This window comes from Trachemys scripta, chromosome 2 (genome assembly GCF_013100865.1).
Source record: "Trachemys scripta elegans isolate TJP31775 chromosome 2, CAS_Tse_1.0, whole genome shotgun sequence".
NCBI lineage: Eukaryota > Metazoa > Chordata > Testudines > Emydidae > Trachemys > Trachemys scripta.
Genome location: NC_048299.1, coordinates 248,292,189 through 248,318,595, shown reverse-complemented (window position 1 = coordinate 248,318,595; position 26,407 = coordinate 248,292,189). Strand labels below are relative to the sequence as shown.

The 26,407-nt window shown below is 41.7% G+C and overlaps 1 protein-coding gene across 18 annotated transcripts in view; it reads right to left on the bottom strand.

Moving 5' to 3' along the window:
- The window catches only part of RIMS2 (regulating synaptic membrane exocytosis 2), a 767,247-nt gene that overhangs the window by 230,436 nt on the left and 510,404 nt on the right, over positions 1-26,407 (bottom strand). For 15 of the 18 annotated variants that reach the window (XM_034763436.1, XM_034763454.1, XM_034763438.1 and 12 more), the window contains 2 exons: positions 13,243-13,399; positions 9,097-9,213 (listed from right to left, as the gene is read on the bottom strand). In XM_034763436.1, the coding sequence (XP_034619327.1) occupies positions 9,097-9,213; positions 13,243-13,399 (274 nt within the window). The remainder of the gene's footprint in view (positions 1-9,096; positions 9,214-13,242; positions 13,400-26,407) is intronic. The other 3 variants (XM_034763437.1, XM_034763440.1, XM_034763448.1) reach the window with 1 other exon arrangement.

Here is a 26,407-nt window from a genome sequence, read left to right as displayed (position 1 = left end):
CAGGGTTCTCAAAAGTGCTCTGCAAAACCCCAGACACTGAATGCGAAGGCCGAGAATTCGACCTTGTGCTGAGTGCGCATGTGATAGGTGCTGTGCATGGTCCTGTTCACAGAGAAAGACTATGTTCTTTGTTCACAACTACATTTATCTTTCTGAGGAATTCACTCCCTTTTTCCCATTCCCACAGCCCCATCTGCGACTGTCTCACAACCTAGCCTGTCATCACACTCCCAGAGGCTAGGGAGGATTAGGCATAAGAAGAAGAGGACACGGGAGGACATGTTCTCAGAGCTTATAGCCTGCTCCCGAGCCCAGGCAGCACAGCAGACCCAGTGGCGGGAGAACTTGTCCCAAATGCACCAAGCCAACATGGATCGGGAGGAGAGGTGGCGTCAGGAAGACCAGCAGGCGACTCAAACCCTGCTTGGACTACTGAGGGAGCAAACGGACACGCTCCGGCGCCTTGTGGATGTTCTGCAGGAACGGAGGCAGGAGGACAGAGCCCCGCTGCAGTCCATCTCTAACCGCCCTCCCCCGCCACCAAGTCCCATACTCCCTTCACCCAAAGTGCACAGAAGGAGAGGCGGCAGAGTCCCTGCTAACTCTCACTCCACCCCTGCAGAGAGCTCGAGCAGCAGAAGGCTCTCATTCCCCAAAGTTTGACAAGTTCTTTCCTTCCCGCCTGACACAAGCCCCCGTCCAAGTTTCACTTCCCAGTCCCATGTGTAGTTGATAATAAAAAATATGTTTCTGTTAACTACTGTTTCCATCATGTTCTTTTGGAGGAGGGGGGGAAAGGGGGTTGGTAATTGGACAGGACAGTCACCTTTGGCAGGGTACATAGTCGGGGGCAGGCACAGCAGCAGGGCACATACATAGTGCAGTGATGCAGTGACTACTTACCCTGGTTAGTCTGGGAGGTTCTTTTCATGTTATGTGGTGGGGGGTGGGTTGCTCTGTGACTTTGTGTCAGGGGAGGGCAGTTAGAGATCTTAAGCGGCGGTCCTTAGGCAGGATCACAGAGCCACACAGCAGGGGATCTGTAACCGTCCCACCCCTGCCACAAACTCACATAGACCCCCCATACACACAGTCCGTATCAGGAGGGGTGACAGGCTCCGTTGAAAGAACCATCCCACCGCAGCGGAGCCTGTCAGTCCTTGAGTTTAGAAGCTGCATTCGCGCGACTACACTACACCCGCTCCGCACCACAGTCTGCGTCCCAGTTTTAAAAAATTCCCGCGAAAACAGTATTAAAGAAAACGGTGTGCTTTAACAAAGTAGAACTATTTTTATTTTGAAACGTGTGTTGGAAGTGGGGTGAAGGCTTCTCTGTACACAAAATTAGAAAGTCACAGGTTACCCTGCTCACTCAGGAACTTTGCTTTCAAAGCCTCCCGGATGCACAGCGCTTCCCGCTGGTCTCTTCTAATCGCCCGGCTGTCTGGCTGTGAGTAATCAGCAGCCAGGCTAATTTCCTCAACCTCCCACCCCGCCATAAAGGTCTCCCCCTTGCTCTCACAGAGATTGTGGAGCACACAGCAAGCTGCTATAACAATGGGGATATTGGTTTCGCTGAGATCACAGCGAGTCAGCAAGCTTCTCCATCTCCCCTTGAGACGTCCAAAAGCACACTCCACCACCATTCTGCACTTGCTCAGCCGGTAGTTGAAGAGTTCTTTTTCAGTGTCCAGGGCACCTGTATAGGGCTTCATGAGCCAGGGCATTAGCGGGTAGGCTGGGTCCCCGAGGATGACTATAGGCATCTCCACATCCCCAACAGTTATTTTGTGGTCCGGGAAGTAAATACCTTGCTGCAGCCGTCTAAACAGACCAGAGTTCCTGAAAACACGAGCGTCATGAACCTTGCCCGGCCATCCGACATTGATGTTGGTAAAACGTCCCCTGTGGTCCACCAGTGCTTGCAGCACCATGGAAAAGTAGCCCTTTCTGTTAATGTACTGGCTGGCCTGGTGGTCCGGTGCCAGGATAGGGATGTGAGTTCCATCTATGGCCCCACCGCAGTTTGGGAATCCCATCGCTGCGAAGCCATCTATGATCGCCTCCAAGTTTCCCAGGGTCACTACCTTTGGCAGCAGTACATCAACGATTGCCTTGGCTACTTGCATCACAACAACCCCCACGGTAGATTTGCCCACCCCAAACTGGCTCGCGACTGACCGGTAGCTGTCAGGCGTTGCAAGCTTCCAGAGGGCTATGGCCACTCGCTTCTGGACAGTCAGGGCTGGTCGCATCCGGGTGTCATTGCGCTTCAGGGCAGGGGACAGCAACTCACAAAGTTCAAGGAAAGTTCCCTTCCGCATGCGGAAGTTTCGCAGCCACTGTGATTCATCCCAGACCTGCAGCACTATGCGGTCCCACCACTCAGTGCTTGTTTCCCATGCCCAGAATCGCCGTTTCACAGCATCAACATGACCCATTGCCACCGTGATGTCCTCGGCGCTGGGTCCCCTGCTTTCTGAGAGGTCTGTGCTACTCTCAGACTTCAGGCCATCACCGCGTTGACGTAGCCTCCTCGCCTGACTTTTCTGCATCTGCCTCAGGGCAACCTGTATGATAAGCTGCGAGGCGTTGAGAGCGGCCACAACTGCAGCGATGGTTGCAGCGGGCTCCATGCTCACAGTGCTGTGGCGTCCGCGCTGTCAATGACTTGAAAAGTGCGCGAAACGATTTCCCGCCGGCGCTTTCAGGGAGGGAGGGAGGGCGGGAGTGATGGACGGATGACGACAGTTACCCAAAAGCACCCTGGCCCCTTTTTTTTTTACCCAGAAGGCATTTGCGGCTCCACCCAGAATTCCAATGGGCGGCGGGGACTCCGGGAACTGTGGGATAGCTGCCCTCAGTGCACCGCTTCCAATGTCGACGCTTTCCCCGTTAGTGTGGACTCACAAAGTCGAATTACTGTCCTTAGTGTGGACACACACGTTCGATTTTGCAATATCGATTCCAAATATTCGATTTAAGTAAAATCGAACTACTCTCGTAGTGTAGACAAGGCCTAAGAAGAAAACAACTCTTCCATGTCTCATTCTGGATCTGTTTTTCAGATCCTCTCAATTCTCTCTTTAAAAAAATAAAACAACAAACACTTCTTTTTGTTGGATGATTCTAACTGCTTGGGTCTGTCTTTACTGAGGTTAGTTTAGTCTCAATGTCATCCATTTTTACTTAGATTTCTTCTTTTATTTCTTTGTTACCATCCCTAATTGCTTGCAGGATCCCTGAGGAGATAGGGGACAAGAGTGCACTGGTCCTGCCAGTTGCAATGGGATTCTCAATGGAAAGGTGAGAGCATATGCTACAGGGTTCTGGATAGCAATATCTGCAGTGTGAGGTGGCTTCAATACAGAAATGTGGAATTTGCTAAAAGTAAATATCGCTAGTGTCTGTATGCCCTTGTGTACTGCTGAGCAGCTCATCCCCACTCTCAGGAACATCATTTAGCAGCTCTTGTGATATAAATAGTCGGTTTTCTGGGATATTTCAGGGTGTGTGTTGTTTGTTTGTTCTGATTTTTCCCCACTCTGGGCTTTAATAAATCCACTCAAACATTTCCTGCCTGACCCAGGGCACCATGAGTTCACCCAGTGCCATTCAACATATTCATACCTGATTTGGAAAAAGGGGTAAGTGGTGAGGTGGCAAAGTTTTCACATGATAAAAAAATTACTCCAGATAGTTAAGTCCAAAGCTGACTGAGAAGGGATCTCACAAAACTGGGGGCTGGGCAAGAAAATGACAGATGAAATTAAAATGTAGATAATTGCAAATAATGCACATTTGAAAACATAATTCCAACTATACATACAAAACGATGGAGTCTAAATTAGCTGTTCCACTCAAGGAAGATCGTGGCATTATCATGGACAGTTCTCTGAAAACATCTCCACAATACGCAGCAGCACTCAAAAAAGCTAACAGAATGTCAGGAATCATTAGGAAACAGATAGACAATAAGACAAAAAATATCATAATGCCACTATATAAATCCATGGTATGCCCACATCTTGAATACTGCATGCAGATCTGGTCACCCCATCTCAAAAAAGATATATTGGAATTGGAAAAAGTATACAGAAGGGCAAAAAAAAAAAAAAAGATTAGGGGTATGTAACAGCTTCCATATGAGGAGATATTAAAAAGAATGTGACTTTTCAGTTAGGAAAGAAGATGACTGAGGGGGGATATTATAGAGGTATAAAATAAAATCATGAATGATGTGGAGAAAGTGAATAAGGAAATGTTATTTACCCCTTCATGCAGTACACGAACAAAGGGTCACCCAATGGACTTAATAAGTAGCAAGTTCAAAACAAATATAAGGAAGTACTTCTTCACACAACACACAGTCAACCTGTGGAACTCATTGCCAGGAGATGTTGTGAAGGCCAAAAGTGTAACTGAGCTCAAAAAAGAATTATATAAGTTCATAGAGGATAGTTCCATCAATGGCTATTAGCAAAGATGGTCAGGGACACAACCTCATGCTCTGGGTGTCTTTAAACCTCTGACTGCTAGAAACTGGACTGCATGACAGGGGATGGATCACTCAATAAATTTCCCTGTTCTTTTCACTCCCTCTGAAGCATCTGGTACCAGCCACTGTTGGATGAGAGCATACTGGGCTAGATGGACCATTGGTTTGACACAGTATGGACGTTCTTATGTTTTTAATACATTGTTTCCATATGATTTTTGTTAACTACTCAGCCTGGGCTAAATAGCATTCCAATTCATGTTTTCCTTCCAAACAGTAAGTCAGCTTGTCTTATACAGCGACAGAAAGGATGTGGACAAACTGGAGAGAGTCCAGCAGAGGGCAACGAAAATGTTTAGGGGCACATGACTTATGCGAAAAGGCTGAGGAAACTGGGCTTATTTAGTTTGCAAAAAGAAGAGTGAGGGGGGATTTGATAGCAGCCTTCAACTACCTGAAGGGGGGTTCTAAAGAGGATGGAGCTAGGCTGTTCTCAGTGGTGGTAGATGACAGAACAAGGAGCAGTGGTCTCAAGTTGCAGTGGGGGCAGTCTAGGTTGGATATTAGGAAAAACTATTTCACTAGGAGGGTGGTGAAGCACTGGAATGGGTTACCTAGGGAGGTGGTGGAATCTTCATCCTTAGAGGTTTTTAAGGGCTGGCTTGACAAAGCCCTGGCTGGGATGATTTAGTGGGGTTGGTTCTACGTTGAGCAGGGGATTGGACTAGATGACCTCCTGAGGTCTCTTCCAACCCTGATAGTCTATGATTCTATGACAGTAGTAGGGTAGCCCATTAATGTCGGATAGGCTAGCTGAATTCTAAGCTGAACCAGACAATGAGCAAGCCACATGGAGGAAAGAATGTTCACACCTGCAGTTTAGCAAGGTAATGAAGAGTAGTCTGAGGTGGGGTGACAAATTTATGCAGATGAGTCCCGTTTCCCAAGCAGTCCTAAACAGACCATAATCCCCACAGAGCTGTGCAGGTAAATGCAGCCCTGTGGATTCATATTTTTCAAAACAATAGTAGTGCAAAGTATGCGTTTAGCTATTTACAGTTAAGTGTGAGACAAACTCAGGATAATTTTGGCAGCAAGAAGAAAGGTTATCACTGTACAAAAATATAGCAATTTTCCTTCCTCTGAAATTTACCCTGCTACTCAGCAGGGTCAGGAGCTGATCACAGTCACGAGTTCTACGAGGGACTTTGAAACAGACACTTCCCTGCTATATCTGGCAAAGCTGTATATTATTCAACAGTAATTAAGCATTTCCAGCAGGAATAGTGCAATACCAACAAAGTAAGAAATCAGATCCAGGAATGAAATCCTGGCTCCACTGAAGTCAGTGGGAGTTTTCCCATTGACTTCAGTGGAACCAAGATTTCACCCAGGAATTTAGTGTGAACAGATAAAGACTACAGAAGACAAGGAGAACATCTGAAATATGTTCAATACTATTGTTTTGATTCTCTAATTACCTTCCCATTCACATTCCTGCTGCTAGGTATGCAAAAGAATATACATTGTGAAAGGTTTTGGACTATTCTTTTTCTTCCTCTATATAATAGCTCACAGCCAATAATACTTTAGAGAATGTATTTCACAACAGAAACTTCAATGGTTAAAAGTTTGGGTTATACTGCTAATAACACATGATAGACAGGATACATGTATGGTTGGTTGGTTTGTTTTTAAATACAGAACAGTAGATAAAGTATATGTTTGGAGAGGGAAAAAACAAGAAAAATAATTCTTCAAGTGTTGCCACATATGGAAGTTCAAAAAAATCATAAAAATAAGCATAAAACCAAAAAATCATTAATCTTCAACCTTACAGATCTGGTGAGCCCCTCTGTCAGCTAATGAAGTTCCAGACTGCCATAAATGAAGAAACATCATCCTGAGTATCTACTGCCTTGTTTGCATCATGATATTGCATGATCACAGTACAGAGTACAACACTATGCTACTGCTGCAAACATCCCAGTGCAATGCCAAAACATAGTGTCACAACTCTTGTATATTTTTTCTGACACACCTGTTAACAAAATGTCCATTATCTAATTAATGCTCCCCCACCCAAAGTTGACTGGAGCAGGATGTATCTGCTTAAAGTGAGGAGGAGGGATTCTAGTGGTTCTGTTCAGCACTCCCTGCACTGTTGTGTGTGTGTTTGTACGGTAACAAGGAGAACAGTCTGCTTGAGACCAAACTCAAGCATGAAAACAGTTTCTGCAAGACCTATATGTGGTGCTTCAAAGAGCCAGAGCTTCATGACTATTGACTATATAATAATACCCAAGAGCACTCTGGGTTTTTTCCCCCTATTTCAATAAAAGATATTCATCAGTTACAATCCTGAGTTAATTGCTTTAGGACATCAAAATTAAATAAACTGGCCTCAACACCCAGCTAAGTAATGTTTCTCCTAATGATGGCATAATTACAAAACCCGGGCAAAGATTCTAATACAAGAAATCTGTAAAGATAAATACACAATCTATATATATTTCTAACAAATACAGTTAGAAATCTAGAACAAAAAAACTGTTTGCTTTTCAGTATTTCACTTTTATGCATTTGCTCTGTTTTGTCAAAAATGTTCTGATACTGATTTTTTCCTAATATTTTTACATGGATTATATACAGGGGTGAAAGTAACTTAAGGGACTTAATGCTACACAGGGCCGGGGTCCTGACCAGGTGTGTGTGGGGGTCCCCTTGGGTGGAAGGGGTGGGGCCTTGGGCAGAAGGGGCGGGGCCTTTAAATCCCCGGGGCCTTTAAACCGCTGCCACTACCCCGGGGCTCTGGCGGCGATTTAAAGGACCCGGGGCTCCGGCTTCAGTAGCGGAGGCCGGGAGCTCCAGGCCCTTTAAATCACTGCTAGAGCCTAATGGTAGCGGTAGCTGTGGCGGTGGCCAGGGGCCATGGGACTCTGGTGGCGATTTAAAGGGCCAGGGGTTCCAGCTGCTGCCGCTACCCTAGGGCTCTGGCAGCGGGGCTCTGGTGGTGATTTAAAGGGTCCGGGGCTCCGGCTGCAGTAGCAGTATCTGGGAGCCCTGGGACCTTTAAATCACCACTGGAGCCCCAGGGCTCCCGGCCACTGCTGCTCCCTGGGGCTCTGGCAGCGGGACTCTGGCAGCGATTTAAAGGGCCAGGGGCTCTGGCCGCTGCCGGGAGGCCAGGGCCCTTTTAAATTGCCCGTCTGGGGAAGCTGCCTCCTGCTGGTATGTTCGACTGTGTACCGGCTCTTGCCGGTATACTATACCGGAACCAGATCGGCTTACTTTCACCTCTGATTATATATAAAATAACTACAATTTGAGATTTGCCTGGGGATTGTGTGCCTCACATTTATGGACCTTAGCATTAATGCCCTTTTAAAACACAATGGTCTTTTCTGTTCAACATACTTAACTCGGTTTCCTAAATTCTTAATTGGATTATAGTCAACAACTTCAGTTATGTAATTTTGATGTCACTTATTAGATAATCCGTCTTTACTAATAATCTGCAAAAATATTAATTTGGCATACAGCAACTACATAAGTTCCCACAACGTATGATAAGTGAAAATATATCTTTATTGCTCATTGGTATCTGTAAAAAACAAATGCTACATTATTTAGCAATCTTGCCTGCATAACTGTGATGGGTATATTGCCACCTTGATGCACAAAACGTACTCAAGTGCAGAAATATTTTAAAACTAAGGGAGACAAATGCTTTCTCTTTTTGTTTTATGACCCAAAGTTGTAGTGGCAAGCACACAGGCCTTTTTTTTTTAACTAAAGTCAGAAGATACCTCAGGTAATATAGCAAAATGAGCTACACTATCTGACTATTAACTGTATCTTACTTCTAATTCATTAATATTCAGATAGGTTGATATGTCTCTGCTCACGATTGATGAAGCCCTGTTCAGCAGAAATCTTTCTGTCATGGTGAGATGTGCACTCAACACACAAGGCCCAATTCTGATCTCAGAGAATGGCAAAGGGTAAATGGCTTTAAGGGTAAATGGCTCATAAAGTTAAGAACAGATAAGAACGGTGCCATATTCTACTTTTGCTATATGTATGCTACTTCCACTATACCCAGTGGGAGTTTTTCACAAACACTGAGTACAAAACATGGACTTTTATGTAATTTTTATACAGCAGTGAAAATTATCAACTAAGAATTCTGCTACATATTTTTCAACATATTCACCAGTCTGGAAACCTTACAAACACAGTAAACAACAAACATGGTTTAAAGAATTGAAAATAGTCAAAATAAAATCAAATTCACAGAGAATCAGTCTTGCTGCTTGTGTAACAGATACACCTCAAAGATTTTTCTGTATTCTTTCTTTCGAAGAGGATACAAGATGGCAGTTCAGGCAGCCCTGTACACACTGTGAATTTTAAATATTAAACCACTAAAAAGAACAGCAGATATATCATCGTTTATGGAACTCTGAGGCTATGTAGGTTTCTGTGGGTTTTTTGTTTACTTTTTTATTGAATTTAGGGTTAATACATCACACTGATATAATTAACTTGTGATGACTATAGACTAAAGATATTTCTAATTCCTATATGATTTTTACCTCTCTCTGTCTGGGGAGTAGTGGTCATCTATTGCACGATGTCTATCCATTCGGTTCATGGTATTATAATGTGCAGCAGTAGATCGAGTCCCTCGAGGTCCCTGTTCCACATTCCTACTGAGGACATAAAAGCCATCATAGTCTTAGGGTGAGTAGTGCACCATGTCCTTATACTGATTTGTAAAATTAGTTCTGTTAATGAAAATGCCAGCTATATAAGAGCTTTAAAAGGTCTATCTTTCACATACTTGTACTGTTACATAATTATAAGTCTCATGGTGAATTGTTTTGATGAAATGGCTATCATTATTTCAAAGAAAAAAGGCACTACCTTCGTGCCACAGATACTGTGACTTTAGCACAGGAGAGGATTTGAGCCATTGTACTTATAGAGTGATGCATTGTAGCAGAAGTCTGCTTTCTAACTGAGAGATTTATTGTAGAGAATTAGAATGTTCCAGGGTCCATCCAATACAGGGCTGGTGTTTTGCCATATTAGGAAGAGGCAATCTACTATGGAGTGACATGAGGACTACTAAGGGAAAATTCAGCCTGCCAAGCAAATTATCACCTGTACAAATCACTAGATATTAGTTTTGCAATGAAGAAGTAGCACAATGATTTAATTTGCATAATCTAGGAGTTTAAAGGAAGATGTATTTAAATTAAACATTTTCTATATTCTAGTAGCAACAAGTAATTATTATAGTGGGTGAAATCCTGGCTACACTGAAGTTTTACCACTGACTTCAGTTGGGCCAAACTTTCACCCATATTTTATTCAACATAAACTCTGATAACCAGTGGTATCCAAAGACCCCTCTCCTCCTGCAGCACCGCAGAACAAATCAACCAGTAGTAGGAAGAAAGGAAGATAGTACTATCAACTGCAAAGTTTATCAGGTAAATGCAATAGGATATTTTCATTTGTATGTTCACAGAGTTTATTAGGAAAGATGTTTAAAGGCTATCATGCAATGCAGGAAATGCATATATTTATTACAATAGTATTATAATTTTAATGATGCAAACAAGATTAATCAGAATAATAAGGTATTTCCGTATTCTTGGCATTTTTGGTCCGTAATATGAAATCATGAAGTATGCAGTGACAGAAATCTTCATAGAAGTTGTATCTACCTTAAACATTTATTCAAGTATATTTTTGTTACATACACATGTGTGCATTCATGCACACATAAATACATATGTGCATACAAAGTTATGTTAACAAAATTATAAGGTTGTAAAGTGAAACCCTCAAATGATAAGAAGTGCCAGAGTTAAGGCTTTCTTGTATTACTCCTGGAGAAATTCTGTGCCAAAAAATTAAAAATTTTGCACCAAACAAATAAAAATTCTGCACATAATATTTTATAATTCTGCAGAATTCTGCATATTTTCTTTGTCAAAATAACACAATATAATCATGTTATTTTCAATTATTTTGGTAATTTATTTATACTACAATACAAAGGATGGAGAATGGGAGTGGGGAGCATTGGAGGAGATCCCCAAAACCTCTTTGTCTAATAGTAATGTAGCTAGTATTGGCCCCACTAGTAATTAGTTAACAAATATATGAAGTCATATACTCAGTGTTACATTATAGGCAACTGAAGAGCAAGTGAGGGCTGGGGACTCAAACTCACAATTTATATTTGCTACTGACCATCTCCAGAAAGATCAGTCGCAAACAGTTCATGGAGCACATCCAGTCCAAAAATGTAGACCAGTTCTAATCCTTAAAGTACCATAAGCATTTATAAGGTCACACTGTCCTTTACAATGAAGCTCCTTTTCACCACTCTGTCAATGTAAAGGAGCCTTAAAATTTTTACACCTGTTTTATATTCCTGGGGGAATTCACTAAGAACAATGGGAACAATTTACTAAGCAGGTAGGCTGCTAGATTCTGCTCTGCCTGAGGGGACAGAGCCTGCTCCACGGCTACCTCCTCAGAAACACCCCAAAGCCCTTCCCTTCCATGCTGAGCATGCTGCAATAGCAAGTGAGAGGGACAGAGTGTCTCTCTCTTATTTGCACAACTGCCCAGCCCCACCCATGATGGTGATTTACATATCTACCAGCTGCTCCGGGCACCCAAATTGACCTGCCTGCACTGCCGGGGAGGGGCACCTGACTGCTCTTGCAGCTTCTCTTTGCTTCCCCATCAGAAGTAATTTTTCTGCGGGGAAGCAAAGAAATCTGTGGGGCCATAAATTCTGCGCACACACAGTGGTGCAGAATTCCCCCGGGGGTATGGTATGTATGAATTATGATAACCTAACTCATATACAAAGTCTGTGGCAGAGCCAGGAATAGAACCCAGTTCTCTCCTGTGTCTCAGTCCAGGGCCGCAAACACAAGAAAACATCCTTTCTCTTCTTGCAGTCTTCTTTCTCATTAACTGTTCATCCTGTGCACTGAATGAGGCATAAATAGTATGTGAGCACATAATTAAAGACAGAATACTAATGCCATGTAAGGGGACTGAAGAAGGTTGTATAGGTAAACTTAATTCTGGCATTTCCTAAGTTTTGAGTACTTGAGACTGTCGCCTTAATGTTATTTTAATGTTTAAAAAATGGTATTTCCTAGGTATACTAAAGGCAAACTGAAAAAAAAAATCCTATCTAGTGGAATCATATTGATCCTCCCCAAAGGTCATCAGCAGCGTTGGAACCCAAGTACGTTAGATCCATACCCAGAAGACTTGCTAAATTATTTTCTAATCATGTCATATGTTCATAGATGTTAAGGCCAGAAGGTACCATTGTGATCATCTTATCTGACTTCTGACATAACACAGGCCATATGACTTCCCTGTATTAATCCCTGCTTCAAGTTCAATAGCTATGCTAGAGCATATCTTTTAGAAAAATATCCAATCTTGATTTAAGTAAATGAGATCAGAATAAGATGCTCTGTGTGTTCTATTTAGCTACTTCCTAATTTGGTTTTTATTTATAATAGGGTTGTATTTATTTATTTTACTGGATTTTTAGGTAGGAACCTATCATCAGTTACCTGTATGTGATTAATTATGATAATGTGTTAGATTTTACCTGTGCATAAGTAATAAAAATTAATAATAATATGTTGTTAGTGAGAAAATACTTTGTCAGTAAGTAAGTAAGTAAGTAAGTAAATAAATAAATAAATAAATAAAAGAACCAGTACGTTAACAGTTTAATCTAAAAAAAGAACAAAGGAGAAAAGGAGAAAAGGGAAAACAAAAAAGAGAGAGAGAAGTAGAATTGCTATGAAAGATCATGCCAACATGTACTTGATTCAGAATATTTGACACTGTGCAATCAATGTTTAATAGGCAATATTAACATTATGGCCAGATCATCAGCTGGTATTAAATCAGTGCAACTCCACTGATTTCAATGTAGCTATACTGAATTACAGTAGCTGAGGAACTGGCCCTCGAAAGTGACACTAAACTCCAGGAGGAAACCCATTCTATGCTATATCTCTATTTTTGCATCCTCTTGAAGGAAACCATTTCCACGAGGGCAATGTCTGTCCATGTTTAACAAGACTGTTTTTAAATAGTATTTTCAGTCCTGTAGTAGTCATTACCTTATGTAGTTGGGGTATGAGAAAAATGTCCTGATCTTTGTTTCACAGGATCAGAGGCTGTTTGAGAAAAAAAGATGTATATTTTTTTCTATATAAAAAGTGATTGTAGAAGTGTTAATCTATTTTTGTTGCTTCCAAAATGTGCAAAAAAATACTGAGATACAGCATCTTTGGATTTCCCAAGGCTTGGTCATTTACCATAGTGGTAGAAAACAGCCATTGACTGATTAAAAACAAAAACAAGAACACCTCAGATCATAAAACCTTTAACCTTGTAAATCTCTCTTTAAAAGAATGGGGATAAAAATTTCTATTGCTTTAGATTGGAATGTATTTTGTGTCAGACTGATGTAAAAAAAGTGAAGGAATAATTTACACATGGCTATATTATTAAAAACTCATTTTTCATTATTTCATAAAGAGCAAACCAATTACTCTGTGTTTCTGTCATTCACTATTTTTCTTGGGGGTCACAGTTATTTCAGATATCCTCATAGATTTCAATAGCACTTAATTTCATACCCTCACAGGCATTGAATCTATATAGTGATTTACCTTTGTGGAGGAGGGACACTGGGAGACCAAGATCTAGTCCGTCCTATACTATCTGTACGGTGAGGGGACCCTGACCGAGAGCAGTGATTGGATGACATCACTTGTTCTGGCACTGATAACGTTGAACTCTGAAGATCTCTTCCATTATGTCGGTAATCTAAAGAAAATACAAAAGATGAGCAAAAACTAAAATCACATTTGGGTTTGTTTATTTTCTATTTTATTAAATATGTAGCACGTGTTAAAGATGACATAAAACATGAAGAAAAGGGCAATGTTGTTTTGACTGTTGACAGACATATGTCTGTTTTAAAATGCATGTAACATAAAATATGTGTATAGATATGTTTCCTACATTTATGATGTAATTTCCCTTTAAATGACTTGCACTTAAATTGCCATATATCCAAACAGTAATTTAGAGTAAAAAGATCAGTGAAGAGTATGATACATTAATTTAAAATAGAATTTTTTATTAGAACAAATATTACAAAATTAGTTACTGCAATTTCTAACAAATGGTGTAATGTCATGATCTATCACTTTTCATCATTCAAAATCCTTCAAAAATTGGTGATCCTAAAAGAAAAGTAAAACTCTAGGGGGCAGGTGAGGGTGCGGGGGGAAGGTGTGGGAACTCCTACTTCAGAAATAGGTTGAGCAGCACGGACATACTGAAATGGGATTCCACTCTTGGGATAAGCAACAGAGAGTCCTGTGACATCTTTAAGACTAACAGATGTATTGGAGCATAAGCTTTCGTGGGTGAAAGCCCACTTCGTCGGATGCATGACTCTTGGGATCAAATTTAAGCAATAGTGATTGCTTTGTAAATGTATGTAAGAAGGAAAATGTGGATGTCCTGAAGTTAACATCCTTGATGTTTAGATAGTATGAGTCATGAGAAGTCCTAACAGAAAACCTACCAAGTACAAAATGCAATCAGATGGCAAAATGCAAACAAATGGTCCTTTTTATGACAGCTGTACCCATTCTATAGACATCAACAGAAAGAAATGGAATCAAAGGGGGAAAAAAGAGATGGACAGACTTTCTAAGGTATTTCATATACACAAAGAAGAAACTAATTTAATATCAAGTTTATGGAGAAGAGACTCAGCAGGATGAGCATGTGAATATGAGATAAATTTTGGCAGGATGATAGACTCATTAAGGTGGAAATATATCTCCAGCCTTGGAAGGAATTGCAGATAAGTAAATACCATCATATTGTCCTACTTAAATCTGCCAGTTCCTGAAACTGAAGTCACTGCCCCAGGAACATTATCTTCTAGGTAATAAATATGGGATCACAGATACTGAGCAGCTCTAAAGGAGCTTTCATGACATTTGTCAGGACCACACTAATATCCAATGATACAGGGAGCTGTGTCACAAGAGATAGAAGAATTTTAAAACTAATCCTGATGACAAGGGGCTGCAGAGACACTGGTCTTCAAAGAGCTTATGACAACTCTTAGTAGTTACCCAATAAACATGGATGGAATTGGTTTTTCATCCAGAAGAAGGCAGTCAAGCAGTTTGGCGAGGGGTACTTAAAGGGATCCACAATGGCCTGATTGCACCACACTGAAAAATGTTGCCACTTAAAGTTATAAATCCTTCTGGCAGACATCTGAGATAACAGGAGAACTTGTGATAGATCACCTATGGAACTCTACCCTGACAAGAACCAAACTTTTCAAAGTTAGGGTTCTCAGCATAGGAGAGAGCAAGACAGTCTGGTTCTGAGCAATTATCTGTGGGAATAGTCACTGCTATCTGCAACAAAACTGAGAATCATACAAGTTTGAGCCTATATTGGACTACTAGGATAATTAAACCCTTACATCTAAGCTTGTCAGAACCTTTGCTAACAGAAAGGTACCAATAGAGAGGCAAGCATGCACCACCATCATCAGTGATGTCCTTTAATAGACTGGTCTCTTCCTGGTGTCATGAGCAGAAGAGTCGTAGTTTATTTTTTAGGTAAAAGGGAAAGAGATTCACAGCTGTTGTCCCTGAATGCCTTGCTGCATGTCTCTAGGCACACTTGAATCCAGTTGGTGTGTACAGTGGCATGCAAGGTAGTGCCTTTTGCTTCTGCCTTCACCTCTCATGGGGAGGAAAACGGGGTGATCCCAGAGACAGCAGGGTGTCCTCACATTCCTTTGCATTCTGTAGAGATGTTCCACCTAATTCTGAAGTTACCCTTTCTGGTGAATGGAAGATCTTGAAGCTTTGTGGAATCCCATGTGGAATTCAGATGCCTACAACAAGCAGACCTTCAGGTATCCACTCTTCAGCCAATAATTTTTGGCAATATATCATATACATCAAAGGCTGCCCACACCTCATACTGGGCAGGTCCATAACCTCATGCACAAAATTGATAATCTATCCTGGCATTCCCTGCCTGATAAATTCAACTAAAGCATGAGCATTCATCCACACCCCAATTTGCTCTCTGGCCTTATAGACTGCAGTCCATAAGAGAGCAACCACAAAACAGTAAATCCACTTCCAAAAGGACTGCAGCATTGAAACTCTGTCCTGGGGTCCAGTTTCATGGATTCAGGTGGTTTTCTCTTAGCCACAGCAGGTCTCTGTCATGTCTTCATTAACTCATCAGAAATAGGATACTGCCATATTATTCCAATGTGCTCCTAGTCCAGGTACTTCTCAGTCTTGGCCATTGGTAACAAACTAAACCAAACCCAACTGACTTAGAGTCATGGTTCCCATGAAGCATGACCTCATCAAGCAAATCTAGTACCCATATATATCATGCTCCAAGACAAAGGATGCAGCAGTCATGTTAATCTGCAAGCAACTTCTTCCTGCAACATACACACATCTTCAATTCTTAAAATTCCTTCTTTCCTCCTTTGTGTGGATCAAGGGGGAGAGATGCCATCCTGTAAAAGATAACAGTATAAATACTAGCTGCATTTATCGACGAAGATGTATCAACACAAAAAACACAAAAACACTCAGTGTAGCAGATGTCCAACAGAATGCTCACTGAATGGGTCAAGATATACAAGCTTTAAAATGTTGAGAATTGACAGACATCTATGTGTGGAAGACTACTGGAGCAAAGTCTTGACACGTCAAAGCCTTGATACCAATATGCTGATACAACTCCTTGTAACAACAATAGGGTTTGCAGAACTTGAGTCAAATGTTTAATTCACATCCCTTTAATTAAGGTTGTGTTTTCCTCATCACCATTTAATTAGAGAAAACCAATCTGGTGTGTTTTTACGGCTTTTATTCAAGAGCATAAACAATTAGAAGGTTAACCAATTTATTATACTTCTATAAAATACTAAAAAAAATGAAAATTTGATTGATCTTACAGTGTACATCAAGTTAGCTAAATCAAGAATTAACAATAATACAAATCAGAATTGGAGAGAACAACTTGAGATCAACAACTGGTCAAATCATTGCATGAGCACAATCATTAATCAAATCACATAGTTAACAAAATACCAAAGATTAAATGGATTATGTGGTCTTTCTTTCTCTATGCAGTTTACTTAGCAGCTTATACTTTCCCTTGTTGAAACAATGGGTTAAGTTTTAATGTGTTAAATACCATAGGTGATCTCTAGTGATCTGTGGTAAGGTTTTCTTTCAACCTAGGTTAATCAATGCCCAATAGTAATTTGCATTATGGGCTTATATGCATGCACTATTACTGGCTTTACACACGTATGCATGCACCCCTACAAAGGCTAGGATAAGAAGTCTTTTCCTGGCAGGCGTCTCTGCACAGGTATTCAAGTATCCTGTTAAGGAAACACACACACAAAAAAAGCAAGTTACTTAGAAAAAGATAAAGGATTTGCTCTTCACCTTGCTTGGTCTGTGGAGCTTTACAGTCAGTCAGAAACAGCAGTTTGGGGAATTAGGAGATGTCTTGTAGCTCAGGTATTGTCAAGCTAGCAGGCATCATCCTCTGGTCAACTGGCCGTTCTACAATGTCTTGGTCTCTACTTTCCTTTGGAGGGAAAGTAGGAGTATCAGCCATCTGGTTGTCATCGTGGTGACCTCAGGAGGAACACACTCTCTTTCTCATTTACCAGGTCTTTTAAGGGAGAAACCCAGCCTGGTGTTGTTCCAAATGATCTCCTCAGCAATCTTCTGATCAGAGGATCACAGACTTTGGACTTCAACTGCATTGTCCAATCCTGGTCAAGTGAGGTCAGTCTGACCTTTGGTCCCCTTTTGGGGCCCTACTTCCTAGGGTACTGGTTCTTTGTCACATGCACAAATCTTGGTGTTTTTCCCAAGCAAGCATTGTTAGGGGAACAATAGGAGGTGATGACTCCACCAAAATGATCTCAGCTCCCTTTATCTGGGTCAACAGTCAGAGCTCCTAAACAGCTTCTTGACCATTAGGTCCTGGCCACTTTTTTGGTCCTAATTTATGATCCACTATCCTTTGACTTAGAAAAATTCTTCCTTACCCATTCATATGTTTCATGCATATACTTTCTCAAGGTCTATGAGGCTTCATGAGCCCAATAAGAAATTGCAGAACTGTGTGATAGGTATTTCACTCTATCAAGTTTCTGCTTAATGTCTTCATTCCTATAGGCCTATATGTCCTACATTCAGAAACAATCTGAAGTCAAAATAGAAGACACATTAATGCTCAGATTAAAAGATTAGTGGAAAAGGTACCTTAAGGCAGTTTGTGGCACAGACCTCAAGGAAGTTATATTGTGTGACGACATAACTCAAAGCATCAACAAAAACAAACTATAATTTATTACTTAAGTAGTGCCATAGAAATACATGTTGCTTTACAAAACAAGGAAAGATTCTTCTGTACAAAGAAATAATGTTCAGAGACTAATTTCTTATTGATGAAATTGGTATTGTACAGAATGAAGGAAAAAGGGAAGGTTGATATATGAGAGATGCCATGTACGTGAGGCTTTTATTGGAGCTTTCTGGAAGTCAGCAAAACCAGAAAGCATACAACTGAGCATTGATAGGCAGATAAGATAAACTAGCCAGACAAATGGTCAGGTATTGAGCAAAGGTTTTCATATGACTGGGATAAAGAAGAGTGGAAAGTTCTATAGGTGATATAGGGCCAACTCGTGGCATATGACTGACCAGTAAGAGGTTTTGCAGGCTACCATCTGCTACCTCAGAGGGCCAAAAAAACTATGACCATGTTGGGAACATAAGATACAAGATTAAGAATTCCATGCAGACTGTATCTTGGATAGTTTAGACATTATGGCAGATGCTCTCATACATTTTTTTTTATATTTTAAATTGTTATATAAAATTAGGAAATTAAGCTATGTTGCTCAACAAATCGATAAAATGGCATTGTGAACATAACTCAAAATACGTTTTAAAGGTCTATGAATTTTAAAAAGTGCTTAATGTCATCATGCCACATTTGAAATAAAATGATACCTGTAAATCAGGTTTATAATAGAAATGCAAGACTGATCTACAGAAATAGAAATAATTAGAAATGCACTGTATCTTAAAAATATTAATGTATGCATTATAGCCAGTATGCTCACAATGCACTTTCTTTAGTTCCACAGGGGATCCTGTTAGCTCTAGTAATATTTAACATCTTCATTAAAAATCGTAAGAAGAAGTAAACAGTATGCTAATTCAATTTGCTGATTATATTAAATTGGGAGTTTAGTGCAGGCACTAGGGAGGACAGAAAAATAATATAGTTTGTCTGAGGAGAGGCTACAAATATGGACAGCATTAGGTTCAACCTGGAAAAACACAAGTTAATACATATGGGAAAGAATAATGTCAGAGACATATTCAGTGGACGGCAGAAAGCTAGGAAGTCTTAACTCCGAGAGAGGCCTAGCAATGATTGTGAACAGCAAATTAGATACAAGCTTACAATGCAATGTGGTATCAAAAATATCAATAAGCTTTTCTCTGCATATGCACAGGTAGAGTGTTATGTATCATAAATATGACAATTCCCTTTTATACAGCATTGAAGAGATGGCAGTTAAGACACTGCGTACAACTATGGTCAGTATTTAAAATTTGGGGAATACAAAGAAGGGCAATAAAAATGAGTAAAAGCACAACGTATTTATTTACAATGAAAGATTTAAAAAGCTGAATATTTGAAGGCTGGCCAGAAATATTACTAACGCAATCATTTTATATCAACCTGATCTCTTTCTTTGAGAAGTTAACTGATTTTCTAGACAAAGGAAAGGCAGTAGATTTAATCTACCCGGATTTCAATAAAGTATTTGACACAGTTCTACATGGGAAATTATTAAATTAGAGAAGATGGTGTTTAATATGAGAATCAAAAGGTGGGTAAGGAACTGGTTAAAGTGGAGACTTCAATGGGTCGTGCAGAAGGTGAACTGTTAATCTAGAGCAGGGATCGGCAAACTTTGGAATGTGGCCCATCAGGGAAATCCGCTGACGGGCCAGGACAGTTTGTTTACCTGCAGCGTCCGCAGGTTTGGCCAATCGCAGCTCTCACTGGCCACGGTTCATCGTTCCAGGCCAATGGGGGCTGCGGGAAGCAGCAGCCAGCACATCCCTCAGCCCACGCTGCTTCCCAAAACTGGGGTTGGTTCATAGGAAGAATGTCCTGGTACCAATGACAAGATGTGTATCACGTCTCTAGCAGGCCTACTAACTGGTACAGAAGAAGGCACAAGGCCATATGGCAAAGCAACAAATCCAGATTGCGCTGGTACCAGTGAGAGTACCCTATAGAAGAGGACTCCTGAAACAGTGCAGAGTTGGTGTGATGGGGGCCAACTTGTCTCTTGTGAGCGCTTCGTCATGGTCAGGTGTGTGCCTGCACTTTTTTCTAAGTTCATCCAACAGGGCTTATATCAGGACCCTCAGTTGGAATCAGCCTGCAGCTCCATCCCTCGGCTAAGTTCATGTCCACTACTGCTGTCTTTAGGTGGATCTTTGGAGACTCAGCCCGTTGGCCAAGTGACACTCAGTCCATGTGAACATAAATAAATAGATCCCTTCTGGGGTAAACAGTCCAACAGGAGCTATAGCAATACCCTCAGTTGGAACTCCCTGTAGCCTTCCCCAGGCTCAGTTCTCAATCTGACCAACCGAGGCTATCACAGTATCCTGGTTAGCCTTTTCATCTGTAGCCCTCCCTGGACTCTGTCCTTGTTCCATCCAACAGGGCCTATATCAGGACCGTCAGTTGGAATCAGCCTGCAGCCCCATCCCTCGGCTCAAGTCCTTAATCAATCCAACAGGCCCCATCATGGTACCCTCAGTTGGTTGATCTGCAGCCCTCCCTGGGCTGGCTTGCAAGGGTCCCTACTCTGTTATGGAGCAGCGCCCCCACGTCTTCCTACCTGGAGATTCTTTGCCACCTGGTCCAGCACTTCAGCTGAATTTGTCTTTCAATTTGATTTCCTTGTAGAGTATATAAAGTTCCCAAATGCGGCCTGAATAAACTTCCCCAGTGGCTGTTGGGGGGGTACCCAGGCCCACCCACTATTCCGGGTCCTGACCCAGGAACCCTATGAGAATCAGCTTTCTGCATCCCTTTAACTACTCACTACATTCCTCTTGGCCACTTCCCCATAGACCCTGCACCTTCTCCCATATTTGAGTCCCAGCAGCCAGCCAGGAGCACCTTCCTTGCTCTCCTGGTCCAGGCCAGCAGGCTGAACTTCTCTGTCCAGCAGATCCTTTTTATAGGAGCCTGCTGTGCTCTGATTGGCCTCTCCCTGCTCTCTCTCTGATTGGCTGCTTCCCACACAGCCTCTCTAGGAAGCTTGGAGGACTCCATTCTTCTGCTCTTTTCCTGGGCCGGGGTGTGGTAGAATCATGAGACCTCCAGCAGGGGGCTTTCGGGCCTAGTACACCCTGCCGCAGTTGGGAACAAAAAGGCAGAGTAAATCAGTTGCTGTCTAATAAACAAGCAGGGTTGAGACCGTCAGTGCCGAAACCAAGGTTGTTATTAGACTCACCTGATGGACATTGCTGGAGTAAACAGTACAATGCCACTCTGATCCTGCTTTGGTAATGAAGAGCATCCCTGCTCTATCTTGGGCACTTGGAGAGCCATGGTGATGTCCCCAAGTCTCCCTACAACAGGAGGACAAGTCTCTCTGAGCCCTGGAATGGGCTCCAATTAGTCTTCTGAGGTCTTTTCTTAGGACGACCAAAGGAAGGAGAATGGTCCCTTTCTTTCCAGGGAGAAGAGTGTGAAACCAGTGGCATGCCAAGAGGCTGTGTCCTTTTCTTAAAGGAGCGACAAATGGAGCACTTTTCCCTAATGTGCCCCTTGCCTAAACACAATAAACACTGGGTGTGGGCTTCATTACTCAGCATAATTACCCCACACAATGGTCAGTGTTTGAAATCTGGTCAGGGAATAACTATGTACAAAAGCCGACAAAGATCTCTGTGTTCTCAAAAACTGTGAGGTAAAATCTGCATGGAATGCTTTGACTTGGGCTGTGTGTGGTGAGAAGGAACTGAGGGTGATTCCATCCTTATATAGCCATGGGATGGGTTATGAGGGCCAGAGGGTGCAAGTATCACCCCTACAGATACCACTAAGCAAAATTCTCTGGCTTCAATGCTCTGAGCCCATGCACACCTGCGTGGAATATACATTTGCAACCCCCTAAAGAAGAAAAGATGGATCTGGAATGTTGTACATTCAAATATAAGTAGACTTCGTAATGCTTCTTAATAAAATTCCTGTATAATAATTTAAAAAGCAACCACTTCAAGTACATCACTTCATTCAATTTAGTATCAATACAAATAACTAATAGATATCGGATAGTGTTCTAGAGCTGGATTAATATGCTCTATGCCTTGTTGCCAGAAAATAATCTTAGCAAATTTGTAATTAATTCACTCAAAGGAATAATGACTGTATGTGTAAACCCCTAATAATTTAATAATTAGCAAAATTGTGACATTTTACACAGTAGCAATACCTGTTACATTTTATATTAACATAAACTAGTACCAAAGTAGTCCCTCAATTATGTAGGAATTAATGCATCTATCTGCTATTATTTCCTATAAAAAATACCTGTGCCTACAAATCCTGTGCCTACAACATGGCATGCAAAATCATATGCCATGTCATACTAGAAAAAAACATGTGGTTGGCTTCAACTGTATGTACAGTTATTTTTCTGCCAGCATTTCTAGCAGGTAAAATTTTTATTATTCATTAAAATGGGTATTCTGTATGTTGCAAAAACACAGCACATTAAAATGTATTTGAATTTTAATGTGGAGATACAGGGCTCAGAGATTAGCTAATAACTGGATTTATGATATAGTTGGAGAGGGATGACTGTACATAGCTATCATTTAGCTGAATGTTGTATTTGTTGGGAAAACATTTATTTTTTAAAATATCATCTATTTTGTGGGCATTTAGGACATCACTGAAATCTGATTTCCATGTAACTTTTGGTTTTAAAGTGAGAGAAGTCAACTCAAATTTATTTTAAAAAATCTGTATTTTCACATGGATTCTTCATTGTATATTAGTGCAGTCTCACATTGTATAATAAGGTGAAAGTCTAAAAGGGGGTTAAGGATGAGGAACGAAATAATAATCTATTTCAAAATAATACAGAACACTGATTCTTAAATAAACATTTACTGCTTAACAATTTAAACTGGCTCCCCACATCCTTAGTACGTGTGATTGGCACTTGTCTATCATATAACTCAAGATCACTCTCTTTTACACAGCATTACATGGATAATCCTTCTGAGAGAATGAATTAATCCTTACAAATACATTTACTGTATCAAGCACAGAAACACTGGTCCCCAACATCAAATATCTGACACAAGTTTTTCTGGTTCTCTATGTTTCCTCATTACAGCCCCTTCCTTTCTTTTCTTAAATAATTTTATAGAGTTTTTATGGTAATTGTAAGGCAATTCCTACTCTACATCCTTGGAAGAATTTTCTTATGATTATTAGACTATCACAACATGTTAACGGTATGAAAAACCATGTTTCATGTGCATGTATTTTATGACTCAAAGATGTTTCTTAAATCTCTCAAAAAATGTATCCAAAAAACAAGAGAGCAAGAAATAGCTAATAAAGACTTAACAATACTGGCTTCCCTTAAGTAAAATTGTCAAGGCTGCTTCCCCACTTTGAACTTTAGGGTACAAATGTGGGGGCCTGCATGAAGACTTCTAAGCTTAACTACCAGCTTAGATCTGGTCCGCTGCCACCATTCCCAAATGGATTCCCTTCCCTGGGAAGCCTTGAGAAACTCTTCACCAATTCCTTGGTGAATACAGATCCAAACCCCTTGGATCTTAAAGCAGGGAGAAATGAACCATTCCCCCTCCTTCTCCCACCAACTCCTGGTGAATACAGTTCCAACCCCCCTGGGATCTTAAAACAAGGAGAAATTAACCATTCCCCTCCTTCCTCCCACCAACTCCCGGTGGATCAAGATCCAGACCCCTTGGATCTTAAAACAAGGAGAAATTAACCATCCCCCCTCCTTCCTTTCACCAACTCCTGGTGAATACAGATCCAACCCCCTTGGATCTAAAAACAAGGAAAAATCAATCAGGTTCTTAAAAAGAACACTTTTAATTAAAGAAAAAGGTAAAAATCATCTCTGTAAAATCAGTACGGAAAATAACTTTACAGGGTAATCAAACTTAAAGAGCTCAGAGGACCTCCCTCTAGCCTCAGGTTCAAAGTATAGCAAACAAAGATAAACACTCTAGTAAAAGGTACATTTACAAGTTGAGAAAACAAAGGAAAACTAACACGCCTTGCCTGGCTATTTACTTACAAGTGTGAAATAGGAGAGACTTGTTTAGAAAGATGTGGAGAACCTGGATTGATGTCTGGTCCTCTCAGTCCCAAGAGCGAACTACTCCCAAACAAAGAGCACAAACAAAAGCCTTCCCCCCCACAAGATTTGAAAGTATCTTGTCCCCTTATTGGTCCTTTGGGTCAGATGCCAGCCAGGTTACCTGAACTTCTTAACCCTTTACAGGGAAAAGGATTTTGGAGTCTCTGGCCAGGAGGGATTTTATAGTACTGTACACAGGACAGCTGTTACCCTTCCCTTTATAGTTATGCAAAAATGTTTGCATAAAAGTTTATGTAAAGACTATTCCTTTACACTACATTTTAACACAGGTCTTATTTGAGATAGTAAAGATATGTAAAAAAATAAAATATTCATTTTAAAATTTGAAATAACAGTATTGTTATTCAGCATTTGTTTTATGTACACATCTTCTTTCAGATCTCATTACAATAGTAATGCTCAATGCATCTTCTGCATTTAGAGTTCTAGGTCCGGGCAAGGGAGAGGTGTGATTTAAATTAAGTCCACCCACTTTAGCATATGAAAATTCAGCATGTGCCATTTGTCTTGTTATCTTAGGGTGAAAGCTTGGCGTCATTGAAGTCAATAGTGAAACTGCCATTGACTTCAATGGGGCCAGGCTTTCATCCCAAAATTATAGCATTGGAAGATGTAGAGGCAGCGGCATTTGAAGCACTGTAAGTGGCAGCACTATAAATATTACCAAGTAAACTGTTTACAAACTGCAATGGAACCCACTTAGAGTGAACTCCAATGTAGCAAAATTCTGCTGATAATGTAATAATGGAATAGTATGAACGTTTTTAATTTATTCAGTCATCTTTCATTCTGCTTATAGTTTCAATCCACTATTAGCTGGTTCCATTGGCATTTGCTACAGTTAACATCTAACAGGTAAAATACTTTTGCATGTAGGAAATGTTCATTTTTCACTGATTCCCTTGAAACTGCAGAGGGAGAAGTTAGGATGTCTCTGGCTCCCCTGTGGGCTTCAAGTCTGGGGGCAGTTACAATAGCACAAGGCATCCCATCCCTCTGATTTGCTGGGAAGTTTGGTAGGGGGCTTGGAGTTACCAGAGTAGCTTCAAAAGTGGGCAGTGCTGGCCTGGGTGCCCAAGAAATAATTAGATTCAGCACAGTTTGGTAGCCGCAGCCATCGGGGACTCCTACAACGTCCCAATTGTACTTCAAAGAATCCCTCCCTGACAGAAGTGTTCGTGGAGGAAGGAGGTGCAAACACTGCCTGCCTACCTTCTCTGGGGGAATGAATCCCCTTCAGAATGCAGCTGCATTCCAGCATTGTCCAGGAGGCACAACAGTCAATCCTCTATGCCAACAGAAGTGACATTCCTAAAATGTGTTATTTTAAGCCTGTCAATTTAAAAATATGCTAATTGTCTTCAAAGATAAAAAAAATATTGTAGTGTACACTGAAAATAAAGGGGGTGGGGAGAAACAGGAGATCCAAAATTATAAGGGCACTGAAAATAAGGCTTAAAACGTAAGCACCCTAAAACAACAGAGAGAACATAGGCCCTGACCCAGGAATGCACCAACTCTCAAATCCTGCATACATTTACACATGTTTAATATTAACCACCTGAACAACCTGAGCAAAGTAACTGATTTCAGTGGGATTGCTCACATGCTTAAAGTAAAGTTAGGGTTACCATACTTAACAAATAAAAAAAGAGGACCCTCCACGGGGTCCTGGCCCCGCCCATTTCCCCACCCCACCCCAGCCCCGCCCCAACTCCGCCCCTTCCCGGCCCCCTCCTCCCTCCCACGCGGAAAGGGCTGCCCGAGCGCTACCGGCTTCACAGTTTGCTGGGCAGCCCCCAGACCCTGCGCCCCCGGCCGGCGCTTCCCCAGCACAGCTGGAGCCCGGGAGGAGAAGCGCCCAGCCGGGGGCGCAGGGTCTGGATGCTGCCCGGCAAACCGTGAAGCCAGTAGCGCTTGGGCTTCGGGCAGCCCCCTTGCCTCCGGACCCTGCGCCCCTACCCAGGCACTTCCCCTCCAGGGCTCCAGCAGTGCAGAGTCTGGAGGCATGGGGGCTGCTCGAAGCCGGTAGCGCTCGGGCAGCCCGGCTTTTAAACAGAGCCGAAGAGCAGGGGAGGAGCAGAGCTGCCGCAGCCGGAGGCTCTGCTCCTCCCCTGACTCTTCGGCTCTGTTTAAGAGCTGGGCTGCCCGAAGCCGGTAGCGCTCGGGCAGCCCGGCTCTTAAACAGAGCCGAAGAGTCAGGGAGGAGCAGAGCCACCGCGGCTGGAGGCTCTGCTCCTCTTCGGCTCTGT